At 44.8% G+C, this 24,787-nt stretch overlaps 1 protein-coding gene across 5 annotated transcripts in view; it reads left to right on the top strand.

Moving 5' to 3' along the window:
• The window catches only part of EFCAB6 (EF-hand calcium binding domain 6), a 103,236-nt gene extending 79,247 nt beyond the window's left edge, over positions 1–23,989 (top strand). For 2 of the 5 annotated variants that reach the window (XM_028728725.2, XM_077930767.1), the window contains 8 exons: positions 488–686; positions 2,903–3,091; positions 12,407–12,610; positions 14,712–14,924; positions 16,677–16,854; positions 18,753–18,937; positions 20,052–20,201; positions 23,754–23,989. In XM_028728725.2, the coding sequence (XP_028584558.2) occupies positions 488–686; positions 2,903–3,091; positions 12,407–12,610; positions 14,712–14,924; positions 16,677–16,854; positions 18,753–18,937; positions 20,052–20,201; positions 23,754–23,876 (1,441 nt within the window). In that variant the 3' untranslated portion in view covers positions 23,877–23,989. Of the gene's footprint in view, positions 1–487; positions 687–2,902; positions 3,092–12,406; positions 12,611–14,711; positions 14,925–16,676; positions 16,855–18,752; positions 18,938–20,051; positions 20,202–23,753 lie in introns of those variants that run through there. The other 3 variants (XM_077930768.1, XM_077930769.1, XM_077930770.1) reach the window with 3 other exon arrangements.
• Positions 23,990–24,787: the final 798 nt, after the last annotated feature.

Raw genomic sequence — 24,787 nt, 5'->3', positions numbered from 1 at the left:
GGTGGGAGAGACCCCTGTGTGAAATCCTGAATAATTGCTGCCCATCATCTCTGACCACGGGTCCTGCTAGCTGGGGACTCAAGGTTGAGAAAGACCGCCGTGGACAATTCCAAGTTAGATGCACCAACAGTGTAAAATAGATTCCTATGTTCCTAAGTTAAGCAGCCAGGAATTTGCTGGAATTTTGCGACTCACGTTTTCACACACACACACACACACCTCAACACAGTATTTCAGGATACACAAGACAAAAATCCAAATAACTGAATAATCAGTTTAAATATATGTGAATTGAGAATTGTTATTGCATTGTGTAGCTGAGCTCCAAAATAGTGAAAATCCTCACTGGCCGATTTAATACTAACCACGTAGCAATTCTAGAATGATATAAAGCCCTATAATGGAGTGATTAGTTGCAGCAGCTCTAGTAGCAATGCTTGAGAAATGCGAAATAAATATTCAATCTTCTGTTTCTTTTTTCCTTTAGTTTAGGGATTAGCATACAGGACAACAAGCTCTCGTATTTTGATTTTATAAGAGTAATTGATGACCGCGCAGCTTTCAAACGACGGAAAAGGCCTACAGTTCCACCTGTGCCACCCATCAGTTTTGTGCAGCTCAGCATAGATGAAGCCATGGCAAAAATAAAACAGATAGTTACCTCTTCCTCTGATTTGTTATACAAGGTAGGTGCCATGCAGTCGTCATGATTTAGTAGCAAAAGGCCCATCGCTATGACAAGGAGAGGGAAGGGAATGTTGTGGTCCCCGTCTTTGAACTCGAGGACAAAGAGGATGTGGAAGACTGGGAGCAGGAGTCATGCAAACAGGGGGCCCTAAAAATGCCCGCAGTGCTGCCCGCACCTGCTTTGCCTGTGGAAATCGCTCTGCCCCTGCTTTTTGTGCTCTGAAAATGGCTCCCTGTGGAAACCCTTTGCAGTGTAGAAAGCCTTTCAAAAATGGAGAAGGAAAATACTTCATTTTGGCAGGGTTGTCATGCAAGCCGCTTCCTGAACCAAGACGTGGTTTTCACGGAATCTTGCTCAGCTGAGCAGGAATTAACCAGCAGATTGGGGGGGGGGGAGAGAATTAAACATCGCTGCTTTGGCTGTGCACCCCTGTTCTCTGCTGGGAACAGGGGGCTGCAGCCAGCACAGGTCTTATCAGATGATGTTGTGGGCCAGCTTGGACCCCCTGGCAGACTTAAGACTGGCCTGCAAGCCATAGTAGGTACACAACCTCATCAGTCATGGCCCAAGAGACAGTGCTTCAAATACAGTGGTACCTCAGGTTAAGAACTTAATTCATTCTGGAGGTCCGTTCTTAACCTGAACCTGTTCTTAACCTGAAGCACCACTTTAGCCAATGGGGCCTCCCACTGCTGCCACGCGATTTCTGTTCTCATCCTGAAGCAAAGTTCTTAACCCGAGGTACTATTTCTGGGTCAGCAGAGTCTGTAACCTGAAGCGTCTGTAACCCGAGGTACCACTGTGGTGTTTTGACGGTCCTGCTTGTCAGTTGTGCTACATCAACATATCACCACTATGCTAGAGTGGGTACAAAACGACTGATACCTTTTTTCATATGCGGTTGAATGCTTCCATTTTTAGGATTTTAGGGAAATACTGAAGATTGTTTCTCAGTCACATAATCTGCAATCCATCGCTTGCATTGCTGTCTTATCTTCCCCAATGACCAAAACATCTTGCCTTGCAAGGATTTCGTATTTCTCCTGATTAGTCTTGCACAGGGGTCAGCAAACTTTTTCAGCAGGGGGCCGATCCACTGTCCCTCAGACCTTCTGGGGGGCCAGACTATATTGGGGGGGGGGAAATGAACAAATTCCTATGCCCCACAAATAACCCAGAGATGCATTTTAAATAAAAGGGCACATTTTACTCATGTAAAAACATGCTGATTCCTGGACTTGGAAGGCGATTGGGCCGGATCCGGCCGCCAGGCCTTAGTTTGCCTACACAAGGTCTTGCATGAGGAGATAGCACAGCACTGGAGATACCAAATCCATTGTTTTTAATTGGGGCTGACTTCACAAAGTGTGGTAGCTGGTGCTTCCTTCCACAACTCTCTGGGGGGAGCCCTGAGTAGGTGGGTGGGGGCTACTGTTCTTGAATTATCTGATAGACATGATCATGCCATGGATGTACTAGACTTGTACTTGCTTACTGGTAAACAATAAAAATGATGCATTGAGGGGCCCTTTAGCATCTTCCTTTTACTTTATTGTAATAGGTCTGAATTGCTTGACATTGTAAGCCACTGTGTTACTGTTTGAATAGGGTCTGACTTCTACAAATAAATAGTAAGGCATCTCAAGTGGGCTGAACTTGCAGCTGATTCAGATGTTACACGTATCTGTGTACTTTTCAGGTGTGTAAGAGACTTGCACATGTTTGCAAATCCTGGCCTGGCAGCCAGGGTTGACTGCAGCTCCTCTTCCGTGGGACATGAGGCTGCTCACCTGCTTTCACCACCCAGTTACATTTGGAAGGGATAGGTTCCACTGCTTGACAGGCCGACACTCCTCATATCTTTTTTCATCCCGGCTAAGCTCTCCTGCTATCTTTAAACACCCCAGGTTCTCTGGTTGCCTCTGGTTGCTATGGAGGCCTGTTGTAAACAGCCTTCCCACCTGACACTCTAGATAATGAGTCCTGCCAGAAGAGAATAAGCTATTGAAACAGCTCAGCTTAAAAAATGGTTGAGCAAGGATTCCTTGGGAAGCTCTTAGCGGCGTTTTGTATGCAGAATACTTGAGGCGGCGAGTGGGATGTGCGTTGCCTATGCATTTATTTCCACAGCTCAGTAATAGCTCTACTAGAGAGAAATGACTTCTTTCCAAATGCCGGTTATTTAGAGTTACTTTGCTTCTCTGCTATTTGCAGGCCTTTTCTGCTTTTGACAAGGACCGCACGGGAGCAGTTTCTGCCTTGGATTTCCGGCAGGTGCTCCACCACTTCTGCTTCACGCTTTCCGACAAACAGTTCAACCACCTCATCAAACTGCAGCGGCTTCGTGGAGAGCACTCCATAGACTGGAAATATTTTCTGCAAAAATTCAACAACTTCTCTGGGGTAAGAATGGGCACAAGACCCTTGTGCCTCAGAATGAGCTCGTGCTGGTTGGGAAAGATTGGGCAGAAACCGGGGTGGTCGGAAGCTGGTCCAGAAAACAATAAAAGATAGCCTTTTCTTCCGTGTGCTCAGGGCACATTATAGAGGGCTTGTCCCCTTTTGTGCTGACAACCCCACCCTCCCTGAAATAGGTTAGCCTGAGAAATGAGCTGCTGGCTCATGGTCAACAGGAACTTGATCACAGGTCTATCCAGTCCCAAGACCAGCACTTAACCTCGTTTACTCTCCAGGATAGGAAAACGGCTCTTTCAGTCCCTCCTCCTTGCTGCAAACTCATCAGCAGAACCTCCTTCTTCCAACACAGCTCAGCTGCAAACCTGCAGGCAAATGAGAGGGGACTGCTTACTTGCAGAAGAGGAGAAAGAGCCTCAATTTCTCTCTGCACTGGGGAAGAGTGAGCTTAATAGTCCTCTCCTTGTGTTGCGCGGCAGGTGGAAGAAAGTAGATAATGTTCCTAATGGAGGGGTTGGAGTTTGGGCTGAGGGTTATGTGGGGCCAGATGAGAAGCCCCCCCCCCCCCCCGCTAAGTCAGGTTAGGCCCTTCATGCCCCTGCCTCTCCCTGTCCCATTGCTATTACAAGTCGTTATTATTTCACAGGTCAGAATGCCTTTGTGACACAAGCAAATAGGTAAAGTGTAATTTGCAAGCCAAAATTAGCATTCTTTCTCTGCAGTACCCCAGCCCTCATCTTAACTTGTACCTCAACCTGGTATAAGCCATCAAGCCTATGGTTCAAAACAACCTACTTGAAGCACATTCACAGGTAGGCATGTGCCTCAGTGAACACGGGAACATGAATCCAAGACATTGCACCTTCAGTGTAGATAATTTCATAAATTAGGTTTTCCTGACGTGAAAGCCATGAACAGTGTAGATTTCCTGGTGGGAAATGAGCTGGGCTTGTCTGGAGTCCTAAGTATGAATTCAGTGGGACTTGTTAACAAGTAAGTGTTCATGGAATCATATCCTTAAGCTACAATGTGCTAGGAGTTTGTCTTTTGGGATTTCAGATTGTAAAACAGGCTGGAAGATAGAAACAATTCGATAAAAAAGAAAGCCACATTCTTGTAGCGTGTGACCATTTTATTATTTGGAGCATCAATTCAATTTTTTCCCAGACTAGGGACAAAAAACGTAATACCATAGAATAACTTCAAGTGACTCACAAAAAGTTGCTGTAGGAAAATGTAAATACGCCAGCATGGGCTTTTATGATAGGCATATTGATAAAGACTAATGGCATCCTACCTAAGGAGAAGGACAGTATAAGAAGTATCATTTGCTTTGTCTCCGATGCCGAAATCGTTACTTGCAAAAATGTGTGTGTGTGTGTGTGTGTGAGAGAGAGAGAGAGAGAGAAAGAGAGAGAGAGAGAGAGCGCACACAAATGGGATAGCGGATGCCGAAATGAGCACATCATCTGTAGTATAAATGAGTGTTTTGTTAAATGCCTGAACTTCCTTCTCTCTGTGCATTCCATTCTGGATTTGGCAACACAGTCCATACCACGAATGTTCCTTACTGGGTCAGGACCAAAGTGTTTCCAGTCTGGGCTCCCATTCCAAAGAATCCTAAAATTACAATTTTGGAAGGGACCCCAAGGGTCAACCCCCTGCGATGCAGGAATTTCCACTAAAGCGTCCAAGATGGAGGTTTTTAAGCAGAGGTTGGATGGCCATCTAAGAAGAGAGAGTCCACCACCTCCTGAGAGAGCCCCTTTCACTGTCAAACAGCTCTTCCCATCAGAGGTTTCTTCCTCATGCTTAATCGGAATCTCCTTTCTTGTGACTTGAAGCCATTGGTTCAGGTCGTAGCCTCTGGAGGTTTGCCCACGCTTGTTGTATCTCTTCTTATCACTTGACGAGTGGAAGCTGAGTGTGTGTACTGCCTTCATTGAAAAGCACTGCATTTGAGATTATAGGAGGTAGTATTAAAGTTCTCTGTGGAACTAGGGGGCTTCTGATGGAACATGAGGGAGGTTGTGGGGCAGTGAAGGCTGGTCAAACCTCCTCTGCCAATGCACAAAGTCACAAAGTGCATTCAGGCAATTTCTGGAGAGGCACTAGTTATGTACCAATGGACTCACAAAGATCTGTTTTACTGATTGGACCCGGGAACGCCCTTACACAGAAGCATTCTGCACACAAGCATGAGTTTGTGCACAGAGCCCCTTCACACACCCGCCAAATGGTGGGAGGCTTGGTTTAGCCCAAGCAACCCTGCAAGCCCCCTCTTCTGTGATGCCCCATTCATACATGCAACCCATCACTTGATATTGCAGTCATCAAGTGAAAAATGTCTGTATGTGAACCTGCCCATCCCCTTTCCAGGTGTATATGAAGAGGAGTGTTTGCCAAATCATCTTTCACCTTCTAAATTAATAAGACACATTAAGTGCTGCAATAGGCAAAGTTCATATTGTGGGAGGGAAATATCTCCTTTAACACGGTGCTTTTTGATTGCAGGTTTGAGCACAATTTCATCCCTAGTTACACGAACAATTAACCATATGCAGGCTAAAATTCAGGCATCCCTTCAGAATTCTTCACCTAAGGGGAGTCTTAAGTTTTCCCACCTTGGATACCACATTTGATCAGGAGTCTCAAGAGCACTTTCTGTACTGGTGAAAGCAAAACTAATAAAAACCTCTATCATACCTTTAGAAATCAACTGTTGTTTTATCTGTGAAATATGATACCTGAAGTGGGCATAGGACATTGTGTAAAACAGAATACAGGAATTTCAGGGCAATATCCAGCGAAAAGGTGAAGCTGGAACACTTCTTCCTTACATGCTTGTTTTCTGTGTGCTGAGATGTGGGGGTTTTTCAAGGCTCAAGCTCGCACCTGATCCCAAACCTAGGGGGAAAGCTATAGCAAACCTCTGCAGGGATAGGGGGTCAGTCCCTTGTGGCAATAGATACCTCGTGGGTATTTTCCTACTGATACGTCTAGTGATGCCCTTGCCAATCGTGACTAGACCAAGATGCCCTCTTCTATTTATGGTTTTCCAAAGATCTGGATTCACTTTTATCTGCTCTGTCTAGGGCACAACGTTGAGAACAGAATTCGTTTTGGTAACTTCTGGTGCGCCTTCTTGTGAGTTCCAGATCTCAGTTTGTGCCACAGCCTGAGGACATATTCAAGCTTCTCAAAGAGGGTAGACCTATTATTGCATGTGCTGTGGACCCAATCCCCGCCATTGCTGAGTAGACCAGAGCTGATTTGCTGAGTAGAATCATAGAGTTGGAAGGGACCCTGAGGATCATCTAGTCCAACCCTCTCCAATCAGGAATATGTAGCTGTCCCTTACGGGGATCGAACCTGCAACCTTGGTGTTTTCAGCACCATACTCTAACCAACTGAGCTGTCCAGTAGAGGCAGTGAATGCTCTTTAAAAAAGTGTGGTACTAGCAGCTCTTAAGGAAGCTTCATAGCCTGACCCAACTTATTTTGTAACTATCATTCTATGTCAAAGTTGTCATGATAACCCAACTCCAATATATTATTGGATTATTTAGATCCATTCCATTCTGGCTTCTGGCCTCATTTTGAGACCAAGAGTGCCCTGATGGTGTGGTCAACTCCTCAGATTAAAAAAAGTTAGTCACACTTCTCCTAGATTTTTAGCAACTGTACCTTTTCCTTGAGAAACAAAAACTGGCCACATTCATTTACGCCCTGTTTATTTTCATACTGAAATATGTTCTACATGGGGTTGCCTTTGAAGAGAGTTTACAAAATTGACCCAAAATGCTTAGTGGATCTAGCAGGCCAGAGCATAGAACTCTGTTTTTGTGTCATCTGCACTGGTTACCAAAGTGCTGGAAATGAGTCTCCAAACATTAGTTTTAAGTCCTAAACAGCCCAGAACCGGAGCTCCTTAAGAATTGCCTCCACTCCCATGAATCTGCCTCACCCCTGAGATAATCTACCGAGGTCCTGCTTGGTGTCGCCCTCCACGGCCTGAGGTGCAGCAGCCGCGCATGAGGGGCATGGCCTTCTTGTGGGACACCCTACCCCAGGAGTGACTGGCCTCATCCTAGCTCATGTTTCAGCCTGTACCAAGACATTTCAGCAGGTTTTTAAAGGTACAGTGTTATAAAACACTCCACTTTCAGTCGGGGGGGGGGGATGCTAATGCTTACCTAGTAAAAATGGCAACAGCCCCACACAAGGAGGAATCAGCAGACTTTGAGAACCCCCAACATATGCAAAAACATGGAAAGCTCTAGAGAGAAACAAAAGAGGATTTTAAGAGCTTTAAAAAAAACCTGGAAGAAATGGACTGTTGGTGCATGCCTGACTTTGCTCTGAAATGGTTGTCCTAGTCTTGTATGGGGTTGTGGAAGAAAGTATTGGCCAGTTGGCCTGCTGTTCCATTTCTAGAACATTGTTTCTGTTCTAGCTCTCAGAAAAGGATGAAAGAGGGTTTAGCCGCACCCAGAGCCCTGCTCCTTATGGCTTAGCCAGGTTTGGCAACTGCCCAGCAGTTCTCTTCATCCTCACCCATTCCCGCCTCTCTCCCTACTCAGGCGGAAGGCAGAGACAGCCCCTTTCTCCTTGCTGCGGAAGGTCTGAGCATCTTGCAAGGCGAGCAGGAACATCCCCTGCTTGGTCTGGTGGGGGGAGCATTGGCCCCATTCTGACAGCTCCCCTGCCTTTGCCAGATGGGAAAATCCAGCCATACACTGACCAGCCTTGCTCACTAACCTGCTCACCTGTCAGTCTACTTGTTCACTCTTGCCCTCCCCATGTCCTCCCTCCTTCCCACTCTTGCTTGTACCTGATCATTTGCCTGCCCATTCATGCTGGCCAAGCCCCTCTTTCCCCAGCCACATGCAGAAACAGTATTTTATGATGGAGCCCCATTCGTCTGATAGATGGCTTTTCGATTCCCCACTTTGATGGTGATCGGTGCTGGTTTTTAATCTGTTTTATCTCTCGTTTTCAGTTTTGTCTTTCTGTTTGAATAAATATACTGTATGCCCCTGGTAAATGCATTTCATGTATGTCCATCTCGTCATTGCCTGTTTCACCTCTGCTGGGGCCTTAGGATTTATCCTTGGAGTTGGCAACAGAAGGCTGACGGTTACAGGACTCGTCTTTTGTAGATACTTGACTATTTTAGGTTTAACATATAAATTAATGTAGTATGCTGCTTATTCAAGCATATTACAAAAACCTGATTATTATACATTACACAAAACCTGATCGCTGAGGTATAGGTGGAAACACGTAGCAAAAGTCTCCAGCTCTGATCATTAAAGTATGGAAAATTTACTGAACTAGTAAAGTTGAAGCCTGTGAAGAGATGGGAAATAAATGGCACCTCATAAATAAAAATGCAATTCTCAACTGTAAAAGTGAATAATTAGCATACCCCAGAACCATGCAAGTTTAAAATCCATTTTATGCTTAGAAATAGTTAAATGCATTGAAACTAAGGACGCTTCAGAAGGTCCCCACTCCTCCCCCCCTTACACTTAATTCATCACTAGGGTCTTTTGACGATGCTGATGTATGCTAATGAGACTTACATTCTGAATAATTCTATATAGTTCTGATTTAAATGAGATGAGCAAATTGTCAGCTGAATCACAGTTTTTGTTTCTGTTTATCAAGGTCCATAACTGTACTAGTGTATACATTTGATTTTTAATAAAGCTAGGGTTTTTTCCTCCTTTTTCTTTTCCCTTGACAGTTATTTCTATTTGAATGAGGGTTTTCAAATGCGGGTTAAGTTAGTGGGAAGCCAAATTAATGTTGTGTGTTTTCTTCCTTTCCTAATGCTACCTCTGCAAAGCCTTCCAGAAGGCAGAGACTATCAAGTAGAGTTGACTTGAGAGAGTCTTTTTACTGTCACTTTTACTTCTGTAACTGTCTCAAGTATTTATGGCGTGGTCTGAATGGCTCCCTCAAAAACGTGACAAGTTTTCTTCCAAATCCTGGACACAGTGGGTTGCATCCAACCAGAGTAGACCCATTAAAATTAATGGACCCAAGCTGGTCTGTGCCATTGTTTTCAGTGGGTTTACTCCAAGTAGGACTAACGCTAGATACAACAGGGAAGGGTAGCCTGCTACCTAAGGCCCAGCCTAATTTCATGCAGCCCTTGGCCTAATTTCATGAATGTTGTAAGTAGAGGGAAACAGGAGAACAGTGGACTGGTCGACTACTTTTGGCTCGAAGCCTGCCTATCATTCATTTATGGTCCCCTGCCCAGGTTACCTCTGAAGGAGTCTGTCAACAGGAAAAAAATATGCACACACGTATGAGGGGGGACTGTGAGAAAGCCTACAAAAGACTATTCTGTAGCACTGTGTCAAAAACTGTCCTCCAATTTCTTAAAAGATTTCTTCCACTGTGAAAGCAGCTTCAGGTTTTTCGCCTCATTCACTTGTGAATTGCTTTAGAATTTTGGTAGGTGTAGGTTTAAATATACCTTATCCCTGTGAGATAACCAAGGGAATATGTCTCTGTTTATCAGCTTTCTGCAGCCTTTCTGACTGCCATGATCTGAAAAAGATCCATGAGAGATGTTACCCCATAACATCTTTCCGGGCTTTAATGGTTGTGTGGCACGCCAGAGAGTCTGGCTAGCAAGTGCTTAAGATCTGTGCATATTCTCTTTAAGGGAAAGTCCTTCCTTTAACTAAGCAATAATTCTACACTGATTTATTTGTAAGGTGAAGGGCTTCACTTGTGACACTGCCACAGAGAACAGCATCGGACACTTGCTAGGCAGCCTCTTTGCCTCCTCACACTAACAGGAAAGTCCAGCCAAGGAGATCTTTGGTTTTTTCCAGAAAGCACAGGCTCTCAGGAAGGCTGCAAAATGCAGGTCACTGAAGAGATGATTTGTCTATTGAAAGAACTCTCACAAAACTCCTCAGCTGCTGTGAAAGTCAGGTAAGTGCAACAGCAAAACCCACCCACAACCCACCCAGGATCATTTCACTGAAATTTCTTCTCCCCTTTGATAATTTTTTAATGCAGTTTCTTATTAATTGATGGAGTGTGGAAATACAGAAGAATTTTTCTGCACAGGGCTAATACACAGTGCCCGGATTCTAGCATAGAGGTTTAGGGAAGCTTTTCAGTAGCTAAGCTTTGCCTGCCTGTCCAAAGTCAGTGGATTTCTCGGTCTAAATGAAGAAGACAGGAAGAGAGGCCTTTAAACAACAACAGCAAACACCAAACCTCCAGGGCTTTTTATACACAAAGGCTCTTTCCTTGCTTTGCCCTGTATGCCAACAGGACCTGCACTGAATGGCTTCCTGGAAACTCTGCTGGGGGGGGGGGCTGTTTAAGACTAGCTGGCAGAACGTTGACTCTTCAAGGTTCTAGGACAGTTGAACCGGACAGTTGCTGAGTTGCTATAACTCACTGCCACTGGAGAGGTACAGTCCGGTTCGGAGGAAAAGGGTTTTAAGCGGCAGAATCAGCTGCAGCATTTTGGAAGGAAGAACTCCGGGGCACCTTTGCCTAAAAGGGTCTCCTAACTGCCTGCGAGGGTTTGAGAGGCAGAGGCAAGAGGGGTTGTGTAAGCTAAAAGAACAGGCCAGCTCTCTTTGCGACACGATCCTAAGTGATTGTGGGCTGTGCTGCATGTGGAGTTTGGCACGGCCTGCTGCCTCCTACCCAATTAAGGCCTCGTTAAGGAAGGACTGTGATGTTAGCCTTCTCAGAGATGGGGCCCTTAGTTTCTCCAGGCCAGGGGACAGCAAGGTTTACTTCGCCTGGGCTAGTTCATTCCAGTGGAGATCCCTCCGTGGGCTGGATCGTGTGTGCGCCCACGAGCAGGTGGCTCGGTTCGGGGGCAGCTCGTGGGCAGGTTAAATGACCCCCATGGGCTGCTTGTGGCCCATGGGCCTTAGGTTGCCGACCCCTGCTCTAGGCGCCCCCCACTGCAGGCCACCAGTGTTCGCTTAAGAGAGGTCACACTAGAGGTTTTGTGGCCATCGTTGCAGAGGAGACTGAACTCCTGGAAGGAAATTTGTGTAGAACCTTCTGGAAGAGACCTGTTTTAAAAAGATGGTGCAAAAGGCAACACTGATCAGGAAGCCCAGGCTCCACTTATCAGGGGACCCCAACAAAGGGAGTCCCCCTGCTTATAGTTGGGGCTTCAGTGCATATTTGGATCACTGAGGTTCACTGTTGCTCGAAAAGGTAGATGGTGACGTGAGGGACCTTGTTGCATCCTTCATGTGGATTTCACAGTGTACGGGTGCTGGTCCTCTTTTTTGCACAGATACAATGCAGACCTAGCGTGCCAAAAGTCCCATTAAAAAATCAAAATGTTGGTACCCTAAGTTCGAATCAGTTACAGGACCAGACTTCAGAAATTCATATATATTTATCTAGATTTCATGTTTCCTGGTATCTTTGTTTTTGAATTGAGGAGGACTACCACCCTCCTGAACCTTCTGTTATCCTCATTTCCCCCAAAAGTTCCAGCAAGAATCCTGGTACTAAATGGCTATCACATATACTAAAAGAGCAAGAATTCTACAGCAAACACTTTCCCTGCTCCTTGGACTTTGGTAGTATGGGTCTTTAGCACCTTTCCGAAATCTGTAGAGTCTTTATCCACCACTGAAATGAATGCTAACTAATATATACCTGCATCAGTCAGATTCAGTCCTCCTTGCCCTTGTCTTTCACTTCCTTCCTCCTGCTGTCTATATCCACTCTTCGCCTAAAGATCAAGCTTGTATGTTCTTCTAGGCAAGAAACTGTATGTTGCTAATGAAACCCTGTGAAACACAATGTTAGGCACATAGTTCTATAGTGATAAAACAATGACATATGGATGAATAGTTAATTAAGAAATCCTCAAATGTATCTTGTCTGTGACCCATTCACACACACATACCTCTAGCAGTGGATCCAGAAACTCTCAATACTGTGCCATCTGTGTGAATGCCAGGTGTGAGATGGGCAGGATGAGTCAAGTGTGGGTTTATCAGCTAATCACTCTGCTGTTTACCTTGCTCCTTGTATTAACCAAGTGGTAATGTCCTTGGCTTTAAGTAGCAGCTGTTTAATAGAGGGTTTTGCATTTTTCTTAACCTGACTGCTTGTCATTTCCTGCAGCACTTGTTAAATACTGTTAAGTCAATTTCATTGGTTCAGAAAATTGGAAGTGACCTTTTCTACAGACCTCTTGGCATGACTTCCTAAATGTTATCTTTTGTATATTATCAGTAGATCTGTTTGTGATTCCCCCTCCCCCATGTATGTCCCACTTAGACTGAGAGACAGCATAGGAAATTTGCTTGCCGAGATCTGTCCAATCAAGAGGTCTTTGCCCGTATTCAAGAAGTAATAGGCACTCGCTATCAAACCCTTGAAGGGGAGTTTAAAAACGCAGATCGCACAAAAGAAGGCACTGTCTCCAAAGAGGACTTCAGAGATATCTGCAACCGGTGGTTTTTCCTTTTGACCGATGAGCAGGTAAGAAAACTGGTGGGCAGGGACACTATTTCTCAGAAGGCAAAAGCACACTTTTGTATACAAGAGGAATCTTTGGGAGGGGAGGGGGTGTCAGGAGAGCTGCAAGTTTACGGCTTGAGGATAAAGGTAAGCAGGACAGTAGGAGAGTGTATTTGCTGTGTCTTCTGTGGGTCTTTCCCTGGTCGTTCTGTTCACCCTCCTTCTGGACCTGCAGTAATAAATAGGACTTAACATTGTCCCCCAGAAAGCAGCTTAAACAGCTGGAACAAGTGGGAGATAATGTGTCTATGTGTCGTTATCCTCTCACATGTTCAAGGACTGTTCCTCAAACTTTTGATGTAGCAGAAGCATGTCCCCCTACCCAGCTTTAATTTGAATGGGAAGCAAACTTCGCCCTTCTATCCTGGACGTGTCTCCAGGCTAGTGAGTGCTGCAGCCTTGTCTTCAGATTGGAATTATTGCTGAGGCACAAGATGGCGCCTCCTCTGTGTCGTGTCTCTGCCTCAGGAATGGGGGGGGGGGAGTGAAATCACAATGCCTGACGCAGAGATGTAGCACAGGGGCTGAATGGAAGGAGCTAAAGCCAGAGCACTAGGTCATACAGAGGTGCACTGGGCATCCTCTTCTGTGGGGAGCGGGAAAGGGGTCTTACTTAATCATTTGCTCCTTATGGCACATGAGTAGTTCTCAGATGGTGTGTTTTAGAGAACCCTAGAGCAGAGTTCAGAAACTCCGACTGTATGCAGTTATCTCCAGAGCAGCATGGTCTCTGAGCGCATGGGATCAGTCCCTGTGCTCTTCTGAATAGCTGCCTCTCTGGGACCCGCCTTGGAAAAGCAATCTTTATATGAGCCTCATTTGACATCAAGGAAGCAATGAAATGTTAATTGCAGTTAAGTTTCCATGTGGCTCAGCGTGTAGCTTCATTTCAGCTGGATCGTAGATAGTTTTCCTTCCCTACTAAGCTGTTGATATTACACACATATCCCAAGCGGACGGCCTTCAACCGGCTGTTAAAACAGTCTCCGCTAACTTAGTGCACGAAGCACTTATAATATTTAATTGATGCTTGTAAAACATGTTGCTATCCTCTGATGGAGTGCGAAGTGTGTTTTGTTTTCTATAATTTATAATATGGCAGAAACTTGGCCAGTGGGGGAAAGTTGAAAAGAAATTTGAAATGTAGGTCTGGCCTTTGAAGTTTAACTGCAACTTGCCACATGCATATCAAAGGCTTAGAGGTGATGAGCTTTCTTCAAGGTCTGATATCACTGTTTGTCAGAGATGGTTTCTTAAAAAAAAAAAAGGAAAAACAATACAGTTTGTACATCTGAAATCTAGAACAAACGGTCTACCTTTATACTGATTCTACATTTCTTAGGAATAAGACGCATTGATACTGGCACTTTATTTCCATGCATGCATTCCTGTTATGACAAGCAGCTTGCATTGACTCAGTATCAAACATGTTCAGGTGGCAGAATCCCAGAGACATAAAAAAGGGGTAACCTGCCTTCTTTCGCCAGTTGTTGGACCCAACCCTGTCTCTGTTGCTGGTACAGCAGCATGCTCACTTGCACACAGCCTTCCTTTATTTGAAACAGTGGCCCTTAAATTAGGACAGAGACAGCTCAACATGGGGGACCTATGGATGACCCAAACACTTGGTCTGAAGGGCCGTTGGAGGGTCTCCACCTGAACACGATCCTGCACTCAGAGTAACAATCAGGGAAATGGCCATTTGCAGCACAGATTACACAGAAGATCAGTGGTACAACCTGGGCCCAGCGCCAACACCTAGCACAGCTTCTTTCAGCACCAGGACCTTTAAGAAGTTCTAAAGGTTTTACTTAATGACACTAATTGCTGCATGTCCCACGGGTGCCAGGCAAATGTGTGGCAAGGGCACCCCTGCTTGTGGGCACCAGGTGGTGGTGGTCATGCGGTGCTGGGCGCCTCTTAGTCGTGGCCTGGCCCTGACACAGGCATGCAGAATAAAGTGACGTTTCCAGGGATGCATGAGCCCTGGGTTGAAATTCTGCACTGCCTGATACCTTGCTTGGCCTTGCATTTGCTGAAACATGGTTCTCTGCTTCGATAGTTCGAAAACCTCTGGAACACAGTGCCGCTCGACTTGAATGGAAGATTGAAATACCCTGCATTCTTGAGAAAGTTCATTCTGGAAGTGGAAATGCCAGACACACCCACCGCCAACCACCCAGAGAACCCCAGCAAGCCTGCCACAGCCGCTGAGCCCGCACCACAGTTACCGTCACGGCCTCAAACAGCATATTCTCCCTCATCTCCAAAGAAAGTAAGTGCTTCATGGCCAAAGCCAGAACACAGGAAGTAGAACCCTGGCTCTTTATTAAAAAACTTATCCCATTTCTATCTGACTCATCCTTCAAGGTGTTCGCTTGGGGCAGGGGGCACAGGTCTATTAGGTTTTCACAGCAACATGCAAGGTAGGTTAAAGTGAAAGACAGTGACTAGCCCAAGGCCACCCAGGAAATTTTGTGGCTAAAGAGGAATTGGAGCCCAGGTCTTCACATTCCATGTCCAACACATTTTATTGGGTTTGCACAACTTGTGAGTCACAAAGCCCAGCAGCAGTTTGATGAACCTGTTTTTGTTGTCTGTCTGGGACTGGGAGGGGGGTGGTGGAGACTGGGTGGTGTGGTGGTGGCTGCCAAACCACAACATCTGTCTGTGTTGCAAGTTGTGCTGGCCTGCTCTATCCTCTGCCCTACTCAACCGCAAGGTGGAGTGGTGGTCCATCCTCCCTCTGATTTTCCCAACTCAGAACAGCATTTACCTGGCTATGGGCTAAAAATGGCTATCAAGATGCATTGGTATAAAAGGGTCAAGGTATTTATGGAAATATATGAACCAGAAAACTGTTGAAACAACTAACAGTAGATTGCTTGGAAAACACCTTAAGTTAGCTGATGGTAGTTAATAATGGAAAACCTGCTTCACTTTATTTTTTTAACTGCATTCTTTGTCTTGATCAGTAGCCTTGGTAAGTAAGAGATCATAAGAGTAAGCAACCACGGAAAGGAACCACAAAAGATTCTCTCTAGGTGCAATTGAACTCCCCACACTCAGCCCCAGCCAATGGTCAGGGGTGATGGGAGTTACATCTGAAGGATACCACATTGACTCCCCACCTCTTTAAGAACAAAGGAAAAACAGCCATTATTAAATTTGTCCAAGGGTTGCCGCGCACACAAACATTTTTCTACACTAGGTTTCTCTACCTATGATGATTGGCAGGTGAATATGTCAATTGGCTCCATCAAGAAGACTGTGCTGACTAGCAGTAGCACTCCACAATCTCTTAGGGACGGATAATATTCAGGCCTGGTACCTGAGGTCCTTTCAGGTAGGGGGTGTGGGGCTGAACTCATAAATTTCAGCTTCCACTTATAACAAGTGGTGCTGTTGATTTCATATTTCATGGCTTGGAAATACAGGTCTCGTTGGCTCATAATCTGCCATCACATGGAGAGTGAGCACTATGAGGCTGGAGGTTCTTCTGGAGCTTGGGCTTCAATCTAAGCCAGAGAAAAGGAATCCTGCCTCCCTCTTCACACGCCTTTGCCCCAATCCTTTCTTCTCCACTTGCTTGCTGCTTCAGTAGTGGTGGGAGGGGAAGAAGGGAGGGAAGTCTCTCTACTGCAGTGCTGGAGAAACTGCATTTCCCAAGTCCAGCAGCCAGTGCTAATTTTCTAGAAAAAGAGGTGCCGGAACTCACCATGAACACTCTCAGAATGGCAATGGCACCCACCTGAGAGGGGCCAGAATGAAAAAAAAGCCAAGCAGAATGCCAGGAGCCAGGGAGAAGAGGATGAGGCGACAGCGTTGCTCAGAAGAGCTTCCCTGGTGGATCAGGCCTTTTTGAACTCTGAACCTCGGGTAAAAGGTGTTCAGTATTTCAATTTTCAAAACGAAGATTCAAATAAGAATCCATCATCAAATGTCTACAGATTTAGAAATCTATTCGCTTGGCACTCCTTTTTTGTCTTCCCTTGCAAGTTGGTCAAAATCTTCCTCTTAATTTTAGGCCCCAGCAGGCAGCAGGCCTTCCACTGCAGCAGTTCATACGCCACCTATTCTGAACTGCAAACCGATTGAAGGTAAAATCCGAAAAGGTGTTCAGCACTGCTGGAGACAAATACTGAAGGAATGTAGAGAGAAGGATGTGGACCACGTGGGAGAAGTTGCAGTAGAAGATTTTTTAGGTTGGTTGTTCTTAAATCTTCATTAGTGATCTTGCCTAGGTAAAGAAGTGGAAGCAGAAACAGCTGTCAGACCAGAAGAAGATTCTGGCATGTCCTTCAAATACAAGTTGTGTGAATGAAATTTCAAATTGTGAAGCTGGCCCATTCACTTCACTGCTCTTAGATGTCAGTCCTTTAGCACAGTGATTTCTAGAAATGGCAATTTGGCAAGGCAGTCTGTAAAAGAGAAGAAGTACTCTCACATGAGGCTTTACTGGGGCATACTAATCTAATTTGATGTGTGTGTTTATTTGCTTCATTTATATTTTACATAATAAATTTGTCTTTTCCCAACATCTCGCCCCATTTTCCATGGTGTTTTAATTTCCCACCCCACCCCCTCTGCACAATGCCTTCTGTTTCCTGTACCAGCACATCAATACTGTATTCTCTAATTCCTTCTGTTGCTCATATTTCAAATCCTGCTTGCGAGTTCATCAAACTATAATATAATATAGTTCTAAAAGGGCTTCCATTCTTCCACAAAGAGAATCATTGTTAGATTCTCTTGTTTTGCCTGCTAACTTTGCCAATTCTGCATAGTCCATCACCTTACTTATCCATTTATCTTTGGTGGAAACTTCTCCCTTCCATTTTTTTGTGTTTGGAGAATTTTAGCTGCTGTTGTTACATACATAGACAATTCATTTATATTTTAGATAACAGCAACAAAAGAAAATAAATCACCATCCCTCCCAACCTACTTTAGTCAGCAAACACGTAGTGGAATAAAAAGGTCATAAAGATTCTTTGTTATATACCACTTTGATGGATGTGACAAGGATATGATGGCAGCCAACATGTTTCTTTTATCATGGTCCTGTCCCTTCCATGTAAGAAGCAAGAGGGGACCTGACTTTAGAAAAGTGTGTTCAGTTGAAGGAGCCATTCCGACAATATTGTACGGTTGGTAACCCAAAGTTCTCCACTTTTGCCACCCAATGCAGCCCCTGGATTGTAAAAGCTGGGAGAAAAGAGTGGAAGGGATTGAGGATGGGGAGGTAAGTCAGAGGAGCTGAGGTCTCCTTACCCATGCAGCCCTTTCCAGGTTGCCTTGTGAACAGGACAGACATACGATTCAACAAATCTGGCTTCCACCATCCCCTCTGGTTTGACCTTCTGCAGCACATCTCTGAGGCCAAATCTATTACTGTGTATCGCAGGGTGCGAAAACAGTAGCTGAAGCCCTGGTTCACATATCTCTATCACGTGACTGCTGCAGGTGACTGGGGGCGGGGGGCGCTCAGTGGAGTCTCTTGAAATGTTCAGCTGTCCTTTCTCCAGTGCAAAGGAAGCATGTACAGCCCTAAGGTTTATGAATGCTCTAATATTTAGAATGTTCTAATGAAGTAAAAAAGGTAAAGGGACCCCTGACCATTAAGTCCGGTCGCAGACGACTCTGGGGTTGCGGCACTCATCTCACTTTACTGGCCGAGGGAGCCGGCATACAGCTTCCGGGTCATGTGGCCAGCATGACTAAGCCGCTTCTGACGAACCAGAGCAGTGCACAGAAACGCTGTTTACCTTCCCGCCAGAGCGGTACCTATTTATCTGCTTGCACTTTGACGTGCTTTCGAACTGCTAGGTTGGCAGGAGCAGGGACCGAGCAACGGGAGCTCACCCCATCGCAGGGATTCGAACCGCCGGCCTTCTGATCGGCAAGCCCCAGGCTCTGTGGTTTAGACCACAGCGCCACCCGCACCCCTCTAATGAAGTACTGAACCTCAACAATGTGAGCCTATGTTATTCATCAGATTTGGCTTGCTGCGTTACCCAAAATTAATTGTCACTTTGATGTGCACGTGTAAAGCATGGTTGTTTATCATGTTGTTTACTCTGTACACCTATGTTTATTTCAGCTATACTGGAAAAATTTAATTTGAATTTAACCAAAGAAGAAAGTAAACAACTCATAACAAAATATGATTTCAATAGTGTTGGCAAATTTGCCTACTGTGACTTCCTTCAAAGTTGTGTGCTGCTGTTTAAATTCCAAGATGTGACTCCTCTGCAAAGGATTGTAATCCAAAATCCACGCGTGCAGGTAAATGCTCTCTGGCTACCTGAGGCGATTCTGATGCCCAAGGAGATGGCACGGAGGGAGACAAGTCCAGGGCAATTCTAACCCTTCATGTTGTGCAATAACAGGACATTTGTCTCTCATTTGCTGCACTTAATTCCTATCCCTGCCTTCATGGTTGTAACTGTTTAGGGGAAAATAATAGTTTTTGGGTTTTTTAAAAAAAGTACTCAGGCCATAATAAACATGTGGAAATGTGGTATTTTTGCTGGGGAGGTTTAAAATGCAAGTTTCCCCACAATTAAATAAAATACACATATTGAAACAAAACCAGGAATTATAACAATAGTACTCTGCCCATATCTGTTTCTCTAGTATGCCACAATGTGTTTACCGGTTCTCAAAATACTTTCTTTGCACAACCTTGAAACCTTTTCCTGCAGCCCGTACTCCCCATGCCATCCTCTCTGCATCTGCCATGTGCTAAGTTTCCGTCAGATTTCCTCCTCTGGGAGCTGGGCTGGCATCAGGTGTTGGCATTGCTGGGCAGCTGGTGAAGCCCACTCCTAAGTAAGGGGCCCCATTGCCAATCCCTGGAGCCCTCTGGCAGCGGCTTAGGAAGGGGGCTGTGGGGGAGGTCTGCCCCGGGTGTCATCCCAGGGTGTGTGTGACAAAATCCCCTCGGGCATGGCATGTGTGCCGCTCCGGGTGCCCAAGCAGCTAGTTCTGCCGCTGCCCTCTGGCTCTGTTCTTCCCGCTTCTCCTTGCTGGTTGTCAAAAGAAATATTCCCATTTGCTTGACCTGAGTATACCTGGATTTCTGTTTAAGGCTTTCCCAAAGAGTACATGCAGATGATAACCGCTAAGACTCACAAGCTCTTGTTCAGCCCATGGACAGGCGTGTGTCAGTGCAGATGTCTACACTAGGAAAGTCTGTTTGTGAAGCGTTGCACAGAGCGGCTGGGGAAACCCAGCCAGATGGGCGGGGTATAAATAATAAAATTAGTAGTAGTAGTAGATGTTTACAGAGCAGAGCACTCAGGTGTGGGGCCTGCACTGGTCTCACTGACCTTTTCTTCACACACACAATGCCTGAATAGGTCTTCAAGAGCAATGATCTTTTCCACCTCTTTCTCAGAATCCCCGTGGGCCACAAACACCAACCTTTTTCAATGCAATGATGAGGATTCAACCCCAGATCCTTCACTGCTGGAGGCCGATGAGGCGAACCTTCAAGTATTATGATGAAAGTGGGACTGGACAGCTCAGCGTTCAGGATTTCAGACAGGTGATGGTTGACAGAACAATGTTAAATGCATTCACTGGCTAGCCTTAAGCAGCTTGTGGCAAGGGAGCTGATATCCCACCTTTCACGAAGAAGCTCAAGGTGGTGGCCATAGAGGTTCCTCCTTCACATCCACCCTGTGAGGCAAGAGCCTGGCCCAAGGTCACCCAGTCAGCTTCATGGCTGAGTGAGAATTCAAATCCACACACTTTGGGGTTCAGATGGAGCCTTGCTTTGGACTGCTGAAGTCCAGAAGCTGGCTAGAAAAAGCAGGGCCTTTTCAGTTATGGCCACTTCTTCTTTTTTAAGGACGCAAATGAAAATACCTTTACTCCATAAATGAGGTAGCTAATTCCTAATTGCTGGCTTCACATTTAGATTCTTGCTGATCAGCTTACTAGTTTGATGCATGGTCTTAATTTCAAATGTTACTGTATTTCGGTTACACATACACACAGCAGAAGCCCCTAACCCAGAGGTTGATGGATTAAAACCATCCTCTGCTAGCCTGGAACACGTATATGTAGACCCATATTCACACAACCCCAAGCGAATGAAGAGTCCCTTTAGCCAGAAGGCAAAGGAAGGCTTCAGCTCATGTAACTTGCAAGCAATCAACTTGTTCCTCAGAGAGAATTGAAGCAAATGGTGCTTTTCTCAGCATTGCATGACAAACTATACCTGCTAAATTCCCTTTTCCACACAACTATCCATATGACTTCACCTGTGGCCCCCCTGTCTAGCTGTTCAGTTTTTTCTTTATTTTGGACATTATTTGTGTTTTTTGCTAAGGCAGGTGGGGGTAAGAATTATATTGAATTACATTATTCTTTCTCACCCACGTGAGAGTGGAACAGAGATTCCTCACGGAAAATGGAAAGGCATAAGCCATGAGGAGTCCTATATCTTGTGTTGTATATTTTTAATAATTGTGGAGGTGGGTTCTCCCTGAGGAGGCAGCGCACTGCAGAACACCTTCACAGGCTCTCTGAGCACAATTTGCGTTTGCATATCGGCAGGACGAGGTAGTGGAGGTAAACATGTGGGGTTTCTTTGCCTCTTTATTTTTCAACGCCTGCTCCACCTCGTAATCCAAACAGGACCTCAGGAGAGCTCAAAAAACCAGCATCAAAATAAAAGATTAGTAGTTAAAAGAAAATATTTTTTTAATTTGATTTTATAGATTTACATACTGCCTTTCAGTATGAATCCAAGAAGGTTTACAACAGGCAATAGAGACAATGAAAGCAGCAACATGGCAAGTGGATAAAATAGTAGCTTAAATCAGTCACATCAGATATTTAAAACCCTGGGCAAATCTAAAGTTCTTCACTTGGTGATGGCTGTACACACACACACACACACACACACACACACACACACATACATATGCAAATTGCAAATATGCAAATGACGCCATTCATGCAGCTAGCAATTGCATGAATGGTGTTTTAAAAGTAAATTCCATGTGTGCGGTAGGAAGGTTTTAACCCTTTGCCGCCACAACTGAGTCCCAATCTGGATCAGGCTTCTGCGCTTGCAATTTGCTTTTAAATGGTCTTACATTGAAGTTGCTCAACTACCAGTGAGACATGTTGTCATTAACCACTTAGTAGTTTTACTAACCTCTTTGTTTTTGTTTCCAGTCAATCTTCAAAGGTGATCCCACTTCTAACACACCATATGTAAATAATAAGCATCTCCTAAAAACCACCACAAAATGAACATTTCCTTCTCCAAACACGAAAGACAGAGCATCCATGGAATTCACCCAGAACATTGCAGGGGGAGGGGGGGGAGCAAGAAGTTTTGACCAATCACCTTAAGCTACAATGAGTGCCAGCTAGATATCTAAGCCTTTGTTGGATTTTCACCTTTGTCTTTAAAATGAAAGTTTCAGCCACTCTCTGGGAGGATTCTCAGCTTTTGATTTCACAAATGCTGTCTTCTTGGTTAGGCTTAGTGTAGGGCCCAGGCAGGTAGAGCAACAGAAAACTTTGGCAATCTGTGGCAAAATCTGGAGAGATCTGACAGGTTGGAGGTGGAATCAAGGGTTTGGTGGCTGCTTGTTTGTTGCCAAAAGCATCAGCAAAGATTTGCATAAAATGGGTATGTGTAAACATATGGATAGGGACGCGGGTGGCGCTGTGGGTAAAACCTCAGCGCCTAGGACTTGCCGATCGCATGGTCGGCGGTTCGAATCCCCGCGGCGGGGTGCGCTCCCGTCTTTCGGTCCCAGCGCCTGCCAACCTAGCAGTTCGAAAGCACAATTAAGTGCAAGTAGATAAATAGGGACCGCTTACTAGCGGGAAGGTAAACGGCGTTCCGTGTGCTGCGCTGGCTCGCCAGATGCAGCTTTGTCACGCTGGCCACGTGACCCGGAAGTGTCTTCGGACAGCGCTGGCTCCCGGCCTCTAGAGTGAGATGAGCGCACAACCCTAGAGTCTGTCAAGACTGGCCCGTACGGGCAGGGGTACCTTTACCTTTACCTTTAAACATATGGATGGAAGCAAAATTATAAATAATTACTATGCTTTAAACAGAAATACAACACATCTTACCATTGTGGGGAAGACTGCAGCCAAGTCACCTGTGTGCCTGCTCAGTTTGTGATTGACATCCTAATTGTTGATGGGACAATTCCAAGGCTTTAAACCAGACTTAGATGTTCACAGCCCTTCAAATAGAGGATGTCCTCTGAAAAGTAGTATACTATCCTAATCAGGGCATGATCTAGAAAGTTCTGGAAGAAGAACCCAGCAGAATCTGGATTTTTCTAGATTTCTGGGCTCGAGTACCAGTGACCTTTGCAGTATACAACTTTCCAGACTGAGCTCGTAAAATACTAGCTTCTTAGCATATCTGCTTCTAGAATGTTCTCTGATTTCAGTAGTGTAACACCAGTGTTCCCCATAGGAAAGCATGGAAGTGAAATCAGACATGTCACGCATGTGCACATTTGAAAACTGATTGTGCAAGGTTTCCCAGACGTTTGTCTATCAATGTCTGAAGACACAAACACACACTACAGCCACATGCTACACGTTTGCCACAAACACAGTGTAACACTGATGATTCCCATAGCAATTGTGAATACGTAGTTGGGTCAACAGTAGGGTGGACTATGTGTGCTCTTGCAGGCTCTATGCACTAAAAATGTGCATCAGTTTTGTCTTAGTTTAACTTTCATGGCTTTCCCCAAAGAATGTTGGGAATGCTGTGGTTGGGCCAGAGGTGCTGCAAATTCTCTTACTGATCCCAAGCCCTTGTCACACAGAACTGTAACTCCCAGAAGGAGCAAAACCAGAACCAGTCTGCAGTGCAAACCTAACGTATCATATTGCGCTCGGCCTAATTCACAAATTACCCCACACCCTTGATGGGGGTTGCCATGGGAACATTAGGTAGAAAATAACTCCAGGTATTCTATACGAGGCAGTTTTGCTTAACTGAATTGCGTGGATGTTTCCGTTCTATGTTGGTTGCCTGTTGCTAACTTTCCTGGATTGTTCCTAATTAACGATAAGCAATGTCAGTTTTCTGTGTCTTCTGCAGGTTCTCCGCAAGTATGGCATTGACTTGTCTGAAGAGGAGTTCTTTCACATACTGGAATATTATGACAAAGGATTAACTTCCAAAATCTCCTACAATGAATTCCTCAAAGCATTCCTGCATTGAAAAGAAAAGAAAAAGGAAGCCTGCTCTCCAATCTTGAAGAATCATTAGGCAGGAGAGATGTGATTACTGAAATATATGTCCTCATTTTAATCTAATAAAACTATATAAATTCACCCCCTTGGTTAACAGTGTATCAGCAGTCTTATAATTCCTTCGCAATGCAAACTGGTGATGGTGTCTGGTGAAGTAAATCTTCAGTAGTTGGGGCTATTAATTTTCTCATAATCCATTTAGCAGGGAAAACTGAAAACAATTAAAGTGACGGTTTTGAGGTTCTTAATTGGCATCTCAGAAAGCAATAACTTTATTTTTTCAATTAAAGGGCATTATTAAGAAAAGGAACTTTTAATTTATATTTTAAAAGGCACACTTCTCAATTTTATTTGCTGCCATTTTCTAAATGGATTATACCTAATGCAATTTACTTCATTATTCTGAAATTGCAAGCCTCAGAATTCAGTGGCAAAAATCCAGCAGAGGTGTGCTCACTGAAAATTTTTAGGCACAATTCCAAGTGCCAGTCCTAATTTGTAAAGTCCTTAAAGAACTTGGGCCTCTATAGATAAGAAGCAACATCCAAATGCCCTTATTAAAGCTCAAACTGCATGTTTATCAGCAGCCCAGATCCTTAAAGCTGAGACTTTCACCCAAGTGACCAGGGGTGAATTGAAGCAAATTGTAAGTGGTGGGCATTTTATGAAGAAGAGACTTGGGACACGAGATCCAGATGAGATTCAACATGAAGGAATCCATGCTAGCTAATGTAAAATCAGCTGGTTTGGAAGGTTTTTGAGTACAATATTGTTGGAATTTACCCCCCTCTAAATTATCAGTTTTAGAATTAAGCAAACGATTCTTGCTGGAGATGCAGATCTGTTGCATCTGTCCAGTAATGCATTCTTTTTGGACCA

The sequence above is a fragment of the Podarcis muralis genome, chromosome 6 (genome assembly GCF_964188315.1).
Source record: "Podarcis muralis chromosome 6, rPodMur119.hap1.1, whole genome shotgun sequence".
In the NCBI taxonomy this organism is placed as follows: domain Eukaryota; kingdom Metazoa; phylum Chordata; class Lepidosauria; order Squamata; family Lacertidae; genus Podarcis; species Podarcis muralis.
Note: the sequence above shows the minus strand (reverse complement) of the source record. Positions and strands in the feature narration are given on the sequence as shown.